The sequence below is a fragment of the Anthonomus grandis genome, chromosome 10, assembly GCF_022605725.1.
Source record: "Anthonomus grandis grandis chromosome 10, icAntGran1.3, whole genome shotgun sequence".
NCBI classification, from domain to species: Eukaryota; Metazoa; Arthropoda; class Insecta; order Coleoptera; family Curculionidae; genus Anthonomus; species Anthonomus grandis.
Window position 1 is genome coordinate 1,746,192 of NC_065555.1, and position 14,158 is coordinate 1,760,349.

General features: G+C 30.4%; 2 protein-coding genes across 2 annotated transcripts in view; one reads left to right on the forward strand and one right to left on the reverse strand.

Annotated features, from left to right (window-relative positions):
• Positions 1–5,213, reverse strand: part of LOC126741055 (nucleus accumbens-associated protein 2-like) — a 71,684-nt gene extending 66,471 nt beyond the window's left edge. Inside the window, exon 1 of the mRNA XM_050447333.1 lies at positions 5,078–5,213. The gene's annotated coding sequence lies outside the window, so the exon portion shown is untranslated. The remainder of the gene's footprint in view (positions 1–5,077) is intronic.
• Positions 5,214–5,286: 73 nt separating this feature from the next.
• The window catches only part of LOC126741355 (uncharacterized), an 80,092-nt gene continuing 71,220 nt past the window's right edge, over positions 5,287–14,158 (forward strand). The window contains exon 1 of the mRNA XM_050447747.1: positions 5,287–5,634. Within this exon, the coding sequence (XP_050303704.1) occupies positions 5,632–5,634 (3 nt within the window). The 5' untranslated portion in view covers positions 5,287–5,631. The remainder of the gene's footprint in view (positions 5,635–14,158) is intronic.

The following is a 14,158-nucleotide window of genomic DNA, read 5'->3' on the forward strand; positions in this document are numbered from 1 at the left end:
ATTTTGAAACATTTAAAGCCATACTTCAATTTTATATAAATGATTAAATAATTTTTTTTATTTACCTTAAATTTTTGAAGCAAATTTTTAATTTTATTTCAGGCATTCGAAGCTATTTTAAATTCCATTTGAAGCATTTGAAGCCATATTTCAATTCTATATGAATCATTAGACATATCTCTTTTTCATTTACCTCATGTTTTCGAAGCAATTTTTGAGTTTTATGACTGCCAATTGAATTAATTTGTCAATTTTATTCCAAGCATTTGAAGTCACTTTTTATGTCATTCTAGACATTTGACTTAATTTTTAATTTTTTTTTCCAGGGATTTGAAGCCATTTTTAGTTACTTCATATTGTTGAAGCAAATTTTTAATTTTATTCCAGGCATTCGAAGCTATTTTGAAATTCTATTTGAAGCATTTGAAGCCATATTTCAATTCTATATGAATCATTAGACATATCTTTTTTTAATTTAGCAATTGAAGTAATTTGTCAATTTCATTCCAAGCATTTGAAGCCATTTTTTTGTTATGCTAGGCATATGATTTAATTTTTAATTTTATTCCAGACATTTGAAGCTCTTTTCTTATTCTAATTGCAGCATTTAAAGCCATATCACAATTCTATACAAATAATTTGACTTTGAAGCAATTTTTTACCTTTATAATAGCTAACTGAAGGCATTTCTCAGTTTTATTCCACGCATTTGAAACCACTTTTTATTTTATTTTTGACATTTGACTAGTTTTTTAATTTTTTCCTTTCTTAATTTGCGAGAATTTGAGGTCATTTCTAATGACATTCCAGAAATTTCAATTTATTTTTCAATAACCTTTGAAGCATTTAAAGCCATTTATTTCATGCTCTTGAAGCAAATATTCAATTTAATTCGAGGCATTTGAAGCATATTCCAATTTTATTACAAGAATTTAAGGGCAATTTTAATTACATTCTAAAATTAAAAGTATTTTTTTTTAATTTATTTCATCTTCTTTAACATATTTAATTTTTTCCAGGCATTTTAAATTAATTTTTTATAATTAGTGTAATATAAATTTATTCCAGGCATTTAAAGTCAATTTCCAATTTTATTACAAGCAATTGAAGTCATTTTTCATTGTATGGCAGACATTTGAGGTCATTTATCAATTCTCTTTGAATCATTTAAAAATCTGGCTGTTGAAGCAATTTTTTATTTTTTCCAAGCATCCTGACATTTCTACAGATCTTTGATCCATTTTTTAAGCTTTCCAGAACTGTTCTCTTTTTTATTCATCCTGCGCCACTTCATCCCCTCACTCTCTCTTCTTAATACAACCCGATCGAGTTCCTCGACAAGGACAATGTGCTATCATCTGCAAAAGTGTTGTATTTTGCTCGAATTTAAATAAAGGAAGTAAAAGAGGATAGAGTGTCTCTCTTTCAAATATTGTGTGTTTAATCCACTCTGGAAAAATTAAAAAACATATATTCTTCCAATTTTTCCAATCTCAAGTGTGTCCTGCATCCAAACGAATTAAATAGGAAAGAAATAAAAAATTGACGATTATTCGACTCGGTAAATAAATGTGCCTCGATTTTTATCGCAATTTATCGCATTCACTGATTCAACAATAAATGGTAGATTGAACTCTTGTTATCGCTGTTTTGTGTGACTGACTGTGTCTCATGACATCAAACAAGGATAAGGCGACCGATTACTTTGTCGACGATATTATGCATTTTCTGCCGTATTTACACGTTATTTTTTTCATCATTACTTAAAAAACTTTCGCTCCATTTATGCTTTACGAGTCACTTATATTATTCGTACTTTAATTGAATATTATTAGCAGCTTAGGAAACTTTAGAGTTCTAAGTTGTGACTTATTAAACTCTAATTACACCACGTTCTGCACGTCATGTAATTTACCTGAAATGCCCATTTTTTCATCTAAATATAACGAAAGTGGTTAATTTATCAATTTGATGTGCCGGTGGGGTTTTTTAGGTGTAATTTAAAAATATCCGGGAATTATGAATAATTGAAGAACACCGTTATACTATAGAAAAGGGAATTTAAAGTCTTTAAAGGCGCGAAAAGGAGTGGATGTTAAAAAACGCCCTTTCAGAACATCGTTGTATTAAGCGGATTTATGCCTGTAAGTTTTAAATAATTTGTTAAAGCCATAACGTCGGAAAGGAATCTGGTGGAAGGACGAATGGGCGACAAAAAATTGATTATTGACCGTAAAAATGTCCATAATTTAAAAACCAAGAGAAGAGTTCTGGAAGAAATAAGAAATCTCGTTCAATGGTTGTTTGAAAAAACTAGCAAGATATTTATTATTTAAAAGATTTCGTTTTATTTATACGTCTATTTACTATATTTTCTTTAATTTTTTTTCCTAGTTTATGTCGAAAAATGCACTTCTCGTCGCTTAGTCTCAAAAAGGGCACATTCAGATCATCGTTGTATTAAGAGCATTTATGCCTGTAAGTTTCAAGAAGTTCAGTAAAATCGTAATTGCAGAAACGAATTCCAAAGAATTCATAAATTAAAAATTCGTATCCCCTTAAAAATTTAAATAGACCAGAAATAAGGGTGGGAGTCATTTTTTGACGTCGGTTGAAAATAAAGGGAATTCCTCAAATATTCCAGAAATGTGGAGTAATTTTTCCAATGTTATTCTAGGCATATTTACTTAACTCCATGAGTACTAAAGAGAAAGATATCTCAATGGGATTTCCAAATAAATTCATTTTATATAACCTGAAGCTATAAAATACTCCACTGTATTTGATATCCAGTTTTTTTTTTAACCAATTCAATGAAAATGTTTTAATTTAATACAGGGTATTTCATAACTTTGGTTCATATATAAAACAGAGTTGATGATAATTCCCCAGATTAGGTCATCTTCTGATAGCTATATTTTTTGATTCTCAACTAGTTGGATGAAGCCGAGTATACTGGCATCTAGCTTCATCCTTTCGCTATAACTGGCCGCAAACCGCATTGCCGAAGTCAGCGATGCCGCTGAGTTATGGCTATCAGAGTGGGACTAGTTTTCACCATTAAAAAAAAATAAGTCATCTTCTGATAGCCATATTTTTTGTTTCTTAACTAGTTAGATAAAGCCGAGTATACTGGCATCTAGCTCCATCCTTTCGCTATAACTAGCCGCAAACCGCATTGCCGAAGTCAGCGATGCAGCTGAGTTATGGCTATCAGAGTGGGACTAGTTTTCACAATTTAAAAAAAATAAGTCATCTTCTGATAGCCATATTTTTTGTTTCTTAACTAGTTGGATAAAGCCGAGTATACTGGCATCTAGCTCCATCCTTTCGCTATAACTAGCCGCAAACCGCATTGCCGAAGTCAGCGATGCAGCTGAGTTATGCCTATCAGAGTGGGACTAGTTTTCACCATTAAAAAAAAAAAAAATTTTTTGACTTTGAGGTCAAAAAAAAAATTGAAGATAATTTATTTGGAAAAAATGAATAGCATTTTCGTAATGTACGGGTCGAAATCTATAAGAAAATAAATTTTCAAAAAGATTTGAGAGATTTTTTTTTCTTCGAACTTTGAAAATTTTGTATGCGCATTTGTTTCAGGGAGAATTTTTTTTTTTTAAATTTTCTTGAAAATTAGTTTTCTTATAGATTTCGACCCGTACATTACGAAAATGCTATTAATTTTTTCCAAAAAAATTATCTTAATTTTTTATTTTACCTCAAAGTTTCAAAATTACAAAAATAGGTCATCTTCTGCAAGCCATATTTTTTGTTTCTTAACTAGTTGGATGAAGCCGAGTACACTGGCATCTACCCTCATCCTTTCACTAGAACTAGCCGCAAACCGCATTGCCAAAGTCAGCGATGCAGCTGAGTTATGGCTATCAAAGTGGAACTAGTTTTCACCATTAAAAAAAAAAAGTCATCTTCTGATAGCCATATTTTTTGTTTCTCAACTACTTGGATGAAGCCGAGTATACTGGCATCTAGCTTCATCCTTTCACTATAACTGGCTGTAAACCGCATTGCCAAAGTCAGCGATGCAGCTGAGTTATGGCTATCAGAGTGGGACTAGTTTCACCAATTAAAAAAAAATTTTTTTTTCACTTTGAGGTCAAAAAAAAAATTGAAGATAATTTTTTTGGAAAAAATGAATAGCATTTTCGTAATGTACGGGTCGAAATCTATAAGAAAACAAATTTTCAAAAAGATTTGAGAGATTTTTTTTTCTTCGAATTTTGAAAATTTTGACGACCAAAAAATGTATGCGCATTTTTTTCAGGGAAAATTTTTTTTTTCAATTTTCTTGAAAATTTGTTTTCTTATAGATTTCGACCCGTACATTACAAAAATGCTATTCATTTTTTCCAAATAAATTATCTTTATTTTTTTTTTTTACCTCAAAGTTTCAAAATTACAAAAATAGGTCATCTTCTGCAAGCCATATTTTTTGTTTCTCAACTAGCTGGATGAAGCCGAGTATACTGGCATCTAGCTTTATCCGTTCACTATAACCAACTGCAAACCGCATTGCCGAAGTCAGCGATGCAGCTGAGTTATGGCTATCAGAGTAGGACTAGTTTTCACCATTTAAAAAAAATAAGTCATCTTCTGATAGCCATATTTCTGGTTTCTTAACTAGTTGGATAAAGCCGAGTATACTGGCATCTAGCTTCATCCTTTCACTATAACTAACCGTAAACCGCATTGCCGAAGTTAGCGATGCCGCTGAGTTATGGCTATCAGAGTGGGACTAGTTCCACCATTAAAAAAAAAAAAATTGTTGCGACATAACCCCAAAACATCCAAGAAAAACATGGAAAACCGATTATTCAGTTTAAAATTTTTAGTTTTCCAAAAAAATGTCCGATTTTAGTAAAACTTCATACAAATGTTGTAAAACAAACGCTAGTAGAAGCTTAAAAATTTAATTTTGACCTTATACTTTATTACCCTCATGAAAGAAAAACGTATCATTATAGTAAAAAGAAAATTGAGTATGTCAAGATCTTCGGTACTAGAAATCACATGCTTGATACACCATGCAAAAGTGAGAAAATTTTAAGGGCAAACTTACGGCAGTTTTTCATCCCTTCCTCGACCATAATATCCCCCACAAACAGAGTTCAATAAACCGCGCGTATACGCGACTAGACGGTCACTTCCTTTCGCGAAATTGGCACGCGAAATACCGCTATTCTGGCCGCGACCTACCCTAAGGACATTGGCCGTGAGTCTCATACATCATCATCAACATCATCATCATTATTCCCGCTCATTCCCTGACCATAGGCAACGTTTTTACACCGGGAGGGGGATGGGTGAGGTACAAACAGACACAAACGTTCGTTATTTATTTATTTATGTCTTTCGGTCGGTACGACTCGTCGTGTGCAAAAACCCGAGTTTGCACGACGAATATTCGCGCGTTCCGCTTTTTTTTTCATTATTATTCGCCATTCGCGAAACTCGTAGCAGGAACCAGTTTCGATTCAACGCGTTCAGTCAGTCCTGTTCGACGTTGTTCGGAGGCTTTTTTCAGTTTCTTTGGTCCTTCGAGCCGGATATTTGCGTACAAAGATGCGGTTTTAAAGTGATTTATCAAATATAGTGGAAGTATTGGTTTTAGTGATGGTAATTGTGGTGCCAATAACTCGTTGCTTTAATTTAATTTAAGATTTTAATGGTTTTTGGGTTCATAATGTGCAAAGGGTTGAGGAAAATTATTTTACTTTAAAAATTGTCGATATTATCAAAATTAGCGCTTAAAATTTAGTGTGACTGAATTTTTATTGAAATAACCGAAAAATTCATAACTAAGAAAAAAATGAGTGGGAATTCTAGATTTCGGCAGGGTAGTTTTGAAGGAGCAGGGGGTGGAAAGAGGAAAAATCGTATAATTACGATTTACGCTTAAAGTTGACGTTGAATCAAAAAAAAAATTTTTAAGTTGTAGAGAATACAAACAAAGATTTGCAAGTTTTTTAGCAGTCGCTTTACAACATAACCTCAAAACATCCAAGAAAAACATGAAAAACCGATTTAAATTTTTAATTTTCCGAAAAAATGTTCGAATTTAGTGAAACCTGATACAAATGTTGTAACCATAAATTTTTTCAAATTAAAATATTCATGACTTTTCGAGATATTCCATTTTTTGAGAAAAAAAAATTAATTTTTGTAAAATAGACCCCTATACTGATCAATTTATTAAATTAATCTTTACTTAGTAGATCAGGTTAATATTGGTTTATCTTTACGCAAATTATGTTTATAGTATGTTATGTTTTTTATCTATGGGAATGTGTACCGGTTTCCAATAACCAACATGAATAAAATTTATGAAATTATGTTGAAAAGTGACTTAATTTACAAAAGTTACCTGTAACTATTTGTATTCTTTACAACTTTCGAATTTCCCTGTTTTTTTGATTGGATGTTTAAGCGTGCCCCGGAAGGATTTGTTGGTCCTTCGAGCCGGATTTTAGTAATTTTTTGATAAAAAAAATATTTCTTTGTAAAAATTTAACTTTTTCTATTTAAGAAAAAAAAATTGAAATTGAAACATTAATTAAAGATGTGCATAAATTAAATGGTAAAAGGACTTTGACTTTTAGAAATGTGTTAATAAATAGGCAAGAGTTACATGGAAATTTACTTACAGAAATAATTTTTTACCTAAAAATTTGCTTATGATGCAATTAATTGTAAATGAAAGTAAATAATTTTTAGGGTAAAATTTATAACGGAAAGTAAGTTTATATGTACTGCATGTCTTTTCGGATAAATAAAAAAATATACTTATTATAGAAAAAATAGCTGAAAAATGCAATAAATTAGTTTTGCGATAGCTGTCAATAATTTTTTTTAAATTTTAGTAAAATAAGACAAAGTATTGCGCCATTAAATTCTACGGAAAAAAAAAATACAAAATTAATAAAATTTTCTTGAAAACTGACTTAATTTACAAAAGTTGCAGGTCTTTATACTCTCTACAACTTAACTTTTTTTAATTCGACGTCAAATTTAAGCGTGATCCTGGATTTTTTGGTCCTTCGAGCCGGACTTTTTGATGAAAATTGTGTGCAATTTTTTGGAAATTTGCTTGCATTTGAGTTAAAACCTGTTTCACTTTTTGTCAAAAAATAAACAAGGATACAAGAAAAAAATATTAATTCGTAAAAAATCACCAATTTCCCCAAAAATTAAAATTGAACCACGTAGAAACCATAATCTCACCAGTTTATTAACCTTATTCAGAAAAGTTTCATGTTTGTGTAATAATAATAACTAAGTTATTATTATCGTCTTATCTTTGCAATGTCTAAGGTTATAGTGCTTAAAAATTAGGGGCGACTCAACAATCTAGTACCAACGGTATTTTGAACGGTTCTTATCAGTAGTACTGGCGTTCTAAATTAAGTTTTTAAACGATATTAATTGCCTTTGATAATATATATGTATTCCGAATATAATGACTTAACTGTGGTTAAACGTTTTTACCATTAAACGAGATATACAGTAGTGGCTAAAAGTAGATAGACAAAGTATTATTTTCATATAATTGTTTAAATATTTACCCACAGGTCCCCCAGATTTTAAATTATTGTTATTTGTAAGGCGGTCTATGAAAAAGATACCAATAAATTTCAGTTAAATATTTTGCTTGCTATCAGATAAAGCAATAATATAAATATAACTGGTCAAAAGTAGATAGACAAAACAATTTTGGAATTATTTTTTTGTCTAGATATTTATAAAATAAAATTAGTATAGTATTGCTTCTCTTTAACTCAAGGTGCAACATGCCACGCGGAATTAGATTCTCTCTTGATTTAAGACAACGCATTATTAATGCATATCGCGTGGGTGATCGTCAAATTGATATTGCTGATAAAAGCTGTTTGGGCAATTATCAAAAGATATGAAAGGACAGGATCATTAGAGCCAAAAAATAAATCCGACCGACCAAAAAAAATGGACATTAGAGCTGTACGCAAATTAAAACAAATTAGCCAGAATAACCCTTTCATGACTCCTTGTCAAATTCAGATAGAATTACAGGCTCTAGGGATTTGTAATGTGTCCTCAAGGACTGTAAGACGAAGGTTGGTAGAAGAGAATCTATTTGCGCGTAGGCCAGCAAACCATTGCTTTCAAAAAAGAATCGCTTAGCCCGATTGGAATTTGCCCGTCAGCATATACACTGGACAAAGCATGAATGGAAACGTGTTTGCTGGAGCGACGAATCGAAGTTTAATTTGTTTAACTCCGATGGAATTCAATATGTTAGATGTCCTTCTGGCCAGCGTTTGAATCTCAAGTACACAAAACCCACAGTTAAGCATGGAGATGGATCAGTTATGGTTTGGGGTTGCTTCTCAGGTTATGGAATGGGCCCGTTACATCGCATAGAGGGCATAATGGACAGGTTTATGTACAGGGATATTCTCAGAGATTGAAGACAATTTACCATTGAGATTCCAAGTCCAGCAAGATAATGACCCGAAGCATTCCTCCAAAATTATGAAGCAATTTTTCGAAGAAGATAAAATACCAGTTTTAAAATGGCCATCCCAGTCACCCGATCTTAATCCCATCGAAAATTTATGGGAAATTGTAGATCGTGATATTAGGGATACAAACTATTCAAATAAAGGTGAATTATTCGAACGGTTGCAACAGAAATGGAAAAAATATTGACTCATAACTCATAGATAACTCATAGACAATCTTATTGAATCAATGCCACGTCAGGCGTCAGGCTGTAATAAACAATAATGGGTATTTTACAAAATATTAATATTGTAGATGGTTTAGTTTGTAATTAAAAGAGTATTGGTTATTTTTTAAATTTGTCTATCTACTTTTGTCCAGCGTATATTTAGTTATTTCTTATTATTTAACAAATTAGGTGATTGTTTCTAAAGAATGTCTTATTATTTTTATCTAAAGAATGTCTTGTTATTATTTTTATACATGTGTATTATGCCCATAATATACTTAAATATCTTTATTATAGAATTTTTATTTCCTTTGATTTTTTTTTTAAAACCATTTGTCCATCTACTTTTGGCCATTACTGTAGTTGGGTAAATACTGAAATCGGAGCGATTAGTTTGTGTTTATGGCCTTAGGGGAGAATAAATATTTTAAGTTTATTAATGTTTTTTATATAATTGAATATGTAAAGTTCAGAGAGAAAACGCCTCATTTATTAGTGTAAAAGAAAGTATATTTATTTTAGAAAATAACAAATAAATTAATAGCACTTTACTATAAACGAGTTCAGTTTGACCATGTATCTAGTTATTCTTAAATAACTTAATTTAATTTATGTTGAACTTTTAATTGCAATACACTTCAATATTCGATAGTATAGACTAAGATCTTTTGAATTTTTTCATATAAATTGTTATTGTACAAATTATGACTATTAAATATATACTATGATATAAATCCTTTTAACGATTTATAGTAAATTTAGAATTATTTTCTTAATGTACCTTAGTTTAGGGTGTAATGAATGAAATAAATTGTTAGGTAAAAAAAATATTGTTACTATAATAATGTAATGGGGTGATCCTGAGAAAAAGCATAATTTATAAAACAATTACTTTATATTAGGGAAATCGACCAATATGAGGAAATGTAAGTTTAACTAAAACTTTGTATTTTGCAATTTTTTTTTTTAATTCAATTTTTTACGATTGCAGTAAGTTGCCAGAAAAATTCTTATTTATGAAGTAAATTTACAAATGTAAGAGGATTTATGTAAAAAATTAAGCAGTTTTGGAATTACATGCAACGTATTAAGTTGGTTTATGTCATACTTTAATAATAAAAAACAGAAAGTAAAATGTCTAAATAGCTAGTCAGAAATATTGATAATTGATGATGGGGTACCACAGGGCTCTATAAAATTGTAAAGTTGAACTATTCGCAGATGACACTACGATGTTTTTAGCTGTTCAACACTAAAACGAAGAAGAAAAATTAACTTCGAAATGTCGATTTAGAAAAAAACATTAATATTATTGTCAATAATACATCTTATTATCAGGTTATTATCGGTTTGGTATATCTAGTATTTTGACTAAATAAAATTTATTGATTGATTGTAAAAGAACTTTTGAAATAATTTTTGGTTATGAAGTAAATCTACGAATATAAGGCAATTTATATTAAAAAAATGGTCTTTAGTAAGCATAACATTAAATAAAAATGGCATCATCAGACCTATAAAAAACAGCTTAAAATATCACGTATCCATAGTTTTTTATTAAAAATTATAAATTAAACAATCTATATTTTCGTGAATTATAAATGATTTTATTTAAATTAGTCTTTGGTAAAAAGATAAAAATTGAGAACTTTTTAATTCTTCAAGTTTATTTTTGAAATTTCTTACTGCACCAGAAAATGGCTCATTTATTAAGAAAATTTACGAATACAAGTCAATTTAGGCAAAGAAACTAATTTATTATTGTTTTTGAAAAAAAAATTGAAAAACTTACTTAAAAAATTCATTGAATTTTCCAAGTTTTCGTTTTCGAAATTCAATGTTTTACAATTGCTCAAAATTGCCAAAAAAGGTCATTTATAAAGCAAATTTACGGATATAATGGTACAAGGTAAAATAAAAATGTGAAAATTGAATGATGAATTTTTGATGCTTTTCCAGTTTTTTTTTCGTAATTACAGACTAATTCTAGAAAAGTCTTTATTAACGAAAAAAATTTACGATTATAGAAAAATTTAGGTGACGAGAAGAAACGTATAATTTTTAATGGGAAAAGATAATCTTTTCAAAATTGTTCACAATTGTAGAAAATTCCGAAAAAGAGCTCTTTTATGTAACAATTATCCTAATAGCAGAAAATATATGAAAAAAAAAATTTTTGGCATAATAGCTGCATAAAAAAGCCAAAACTTAATACTAATAATTTCACATATTTAAATAAACCTAATACTAAAAAATATTAATTAAATAAATGATTATCATACCCAATACATAAATTACATTTCATTAGGACTTATTTCTATATCATACTTATATTCGCAAAAATACATCATACCCATGCAATACATGCGTCATATTAAACCGATGTTTGACAAAAAAAACAATAGACATTATTTGTATATTATATATTATTATTGTCAACGTCATCGCTGTCAAATGTCACATTTGTTCTTGACAGTAACGTGAATCCTTTTCTAGTTTTATAAGATAGAAAGAGACGTCCACGAAATGTGTCGACCATAAACTCTTCAGGCTACTAACTGTAGGTCTTGGAAAATGTTTCTTGCCTGTCATAAATCAATAATTAATAATTCCAGGCAATTGAGGTTTTCTTTCTATTTATTTCATATAGTTGACATTATTATTGATAATAAAACACGTGAATGGGTCGAAAATCCTAAAACTAGAAATCTCAACTGCCTGTAAGAAATCAATCAATAATTCCAGGCAGTTGAGGTTTTTTCCTATTTCTTCCGTGCAGTTGGAAACATAAGGGAACTCAAGAAAAATTTAAAAAAAATAAATTTAAAAAAGAAAATCTAAAAAAAAATTAAAAAGTCAGAAAAGAAAATCAATTATTAATTCCAGGCATTTTTTTCTTTTCCAAGTGATATAAATACAAAACTCATGCAAATCTAAGGAAAACTGGAGAAAATTATAAAATTAGGAGAAAACACGTGAATGGGTGAGAAATTCTAAATTAAAACTGGAAACCCTAAGTTGTAGTAGGGACTTTAATTCTCCTTTTAACAGTTGTCCAACTCATCTGTCATTTGTCAAAGTCATCGTCGTCAAATGTCACATTTGTTTTTGACAGTAACGTGAATCCTTCTCTAGTTTCATAAGATAGAAAGAGAGAGAGAGACGTCCACAAAATGTCTCCACCATAAACTCTTCAGGCTCCTTTAGGTTTTAAAGACTGTTTCCTCCATGTCACCATTGAACAGTAACTTGCAATCTGTAATCTCCTTGTAACAGTTGATTAACTCATCTGTCATTTGTCAAAGTCATCGTCGTCAAATGTCACATTTGTTTTTGACAGTAAGGTGAATCCTTCTCTAGTTTCATAAGATAGAAAGAGAAAGAGACGTCCACAAAATGGGTCGACCATAAACTCTACAGGTCTTGGAAAATGTTTCCTCCAAGTCACCATTGAACATTAACTTGCAATCTGTATTCTTCTTATAACGATTGTCCAACTCATCTGTCATTTGTCATTGTTGTCAACTGTCATATTTGTTCTTGACAGTAACGTGAATCTTTCTCTAGTTTCATAAAATAAAAAAAGAGAGAGAGACGTCCACAAAATGTGTCGACGATAAACTCTTCAGGCTACTTTAGGTCTTGGAAACTGTTTCCTCCAAATCACTATTGAACAATAACTTGCAATCTGTATGCTCCTTGTAACAGTTGTTTAACTCATCTGTCATTTGTTAAAGTCATCGTTGTCAAATGTCACATTTGTTCTTGACAGTAAGGTGAATCTTTCTCTAGTTTTATAAAATAAAAAAAGAGAGAGAGACGTCCACAAAATGTGTCAACCATAAACTCTTCAGGCTACTTTAGGCCTTGGAAACTGTTTCCTCCAAGTCACCATTGAACAATAAATAGCAATCTGTAATCTTCTTGTAACGATTGTCCAACTTATCTGTCATTTGTCAAAGTCATCGTTGTCAAATGTCATATTTGTCATTGGTAGTAACGTGAATCCTTTTCTAGTGTCATAAGGTAGAAAAAGAGAGACATATCCACGAAATGTATGCACCATAAGCTCTTCAGGCTACTTTAGGTCTTAAAGACTGTTTCCTCCAAGTTACCATTGAATAATAACTTGCAATCTGTATTCTTCTTGTAACAGTTGTCCAACTCATCTGTCATTTGTCATCGCTGTCAACTGTCATATTTGTTATTGTCAGTAACGTGAGGCTTTCTCTAGTTTCAAAACTAAGGCTTCATACAAAGAAGAAGAAAGTTTGCATTATTGAGTGTTTTCTTGGTCATGTTGCCATAAATCTTCAAATTCTTTTAAGTTGACTTATCTGGATAAGTTCCTCTTGATACCTCCTTTTAATGCTTCACATTTCTCTTTTTTTATTACCGAGTTATTTACTGTCAATATTTTCCAGGTCAATCCTCAAAAAGAGGAAGAAAGAAGTTGCCTATCAGAGACCGTATTACCTCTGACCTTTCTTTTGATCTTTCATATGCTCACGTATCTTCTTTATGGGGAAATTCATTGTCCTAAAGACTCTGGCCAACTTGTAGCATACACTTCTTAACGTCTCTTTATATATATAATATTCTAACCTACTTGTCTCTTTAAGTCAAAGTTTCACTTTCTATCTAAATCTAATTTATCCTCTTCGAAAGTCCAGACTAGCGAATTTTCCATGTGAAATGGTCGTATCCTACATGATTTGAATGTTTAATTGGAAAATATCGTTTGGATAAATCATCTAAAGCAAGGGTTTGATTCAAAGCACTTGTTCTCCCGAATCAGCTAACATATGACGTCATAGACTGTATCGATTGTATGCTTTTATATAGACTAATTCGATTTTTAGGACAAAATGTTGATTTTACTTTGATTTTCTTCCAATGAATTTTAAAGAAGACTCAATGGATAAAAGAGTTTCTTAATGACCTTTAATAAGATAGAGGTTTTGATATTTTAAAGAATATTTGGGTTCTTTTTTTGGACATTTTTTTATAATTGCGGAAAATTTCCAAAAGAAACAGAAAACCCATTTTATTAAGCAAATTCACTTATTTCATGTAACAAAAACCCTGGTCCTTTGATAAGGTGAAAATGTGGACAAAATTTAATATTAAACTTATATTTAATAATAAAAATTGAATTATTATTACCTGAAAAAAACATGTGTTATTTATGCTATAAAAGGTCAAAAGTCCCACATGCGTACGTGGATTTTTGCCCTTAAATAATCAAATTTTTATCTCGTATTTGTCGTTTCAAAGAACGCACTTTAAGGGTTTACTTAGTGCAAAAGGAAAATATTTTTTTGGGTGTGCAAATATGGGGAATCTTGGGTACATATTTGGATTGGGCCTAAATTATCATTTACGTGTTAAAAAGAATAATAAAACAGTGAAAGAAAAAAAAACCATAAGTTT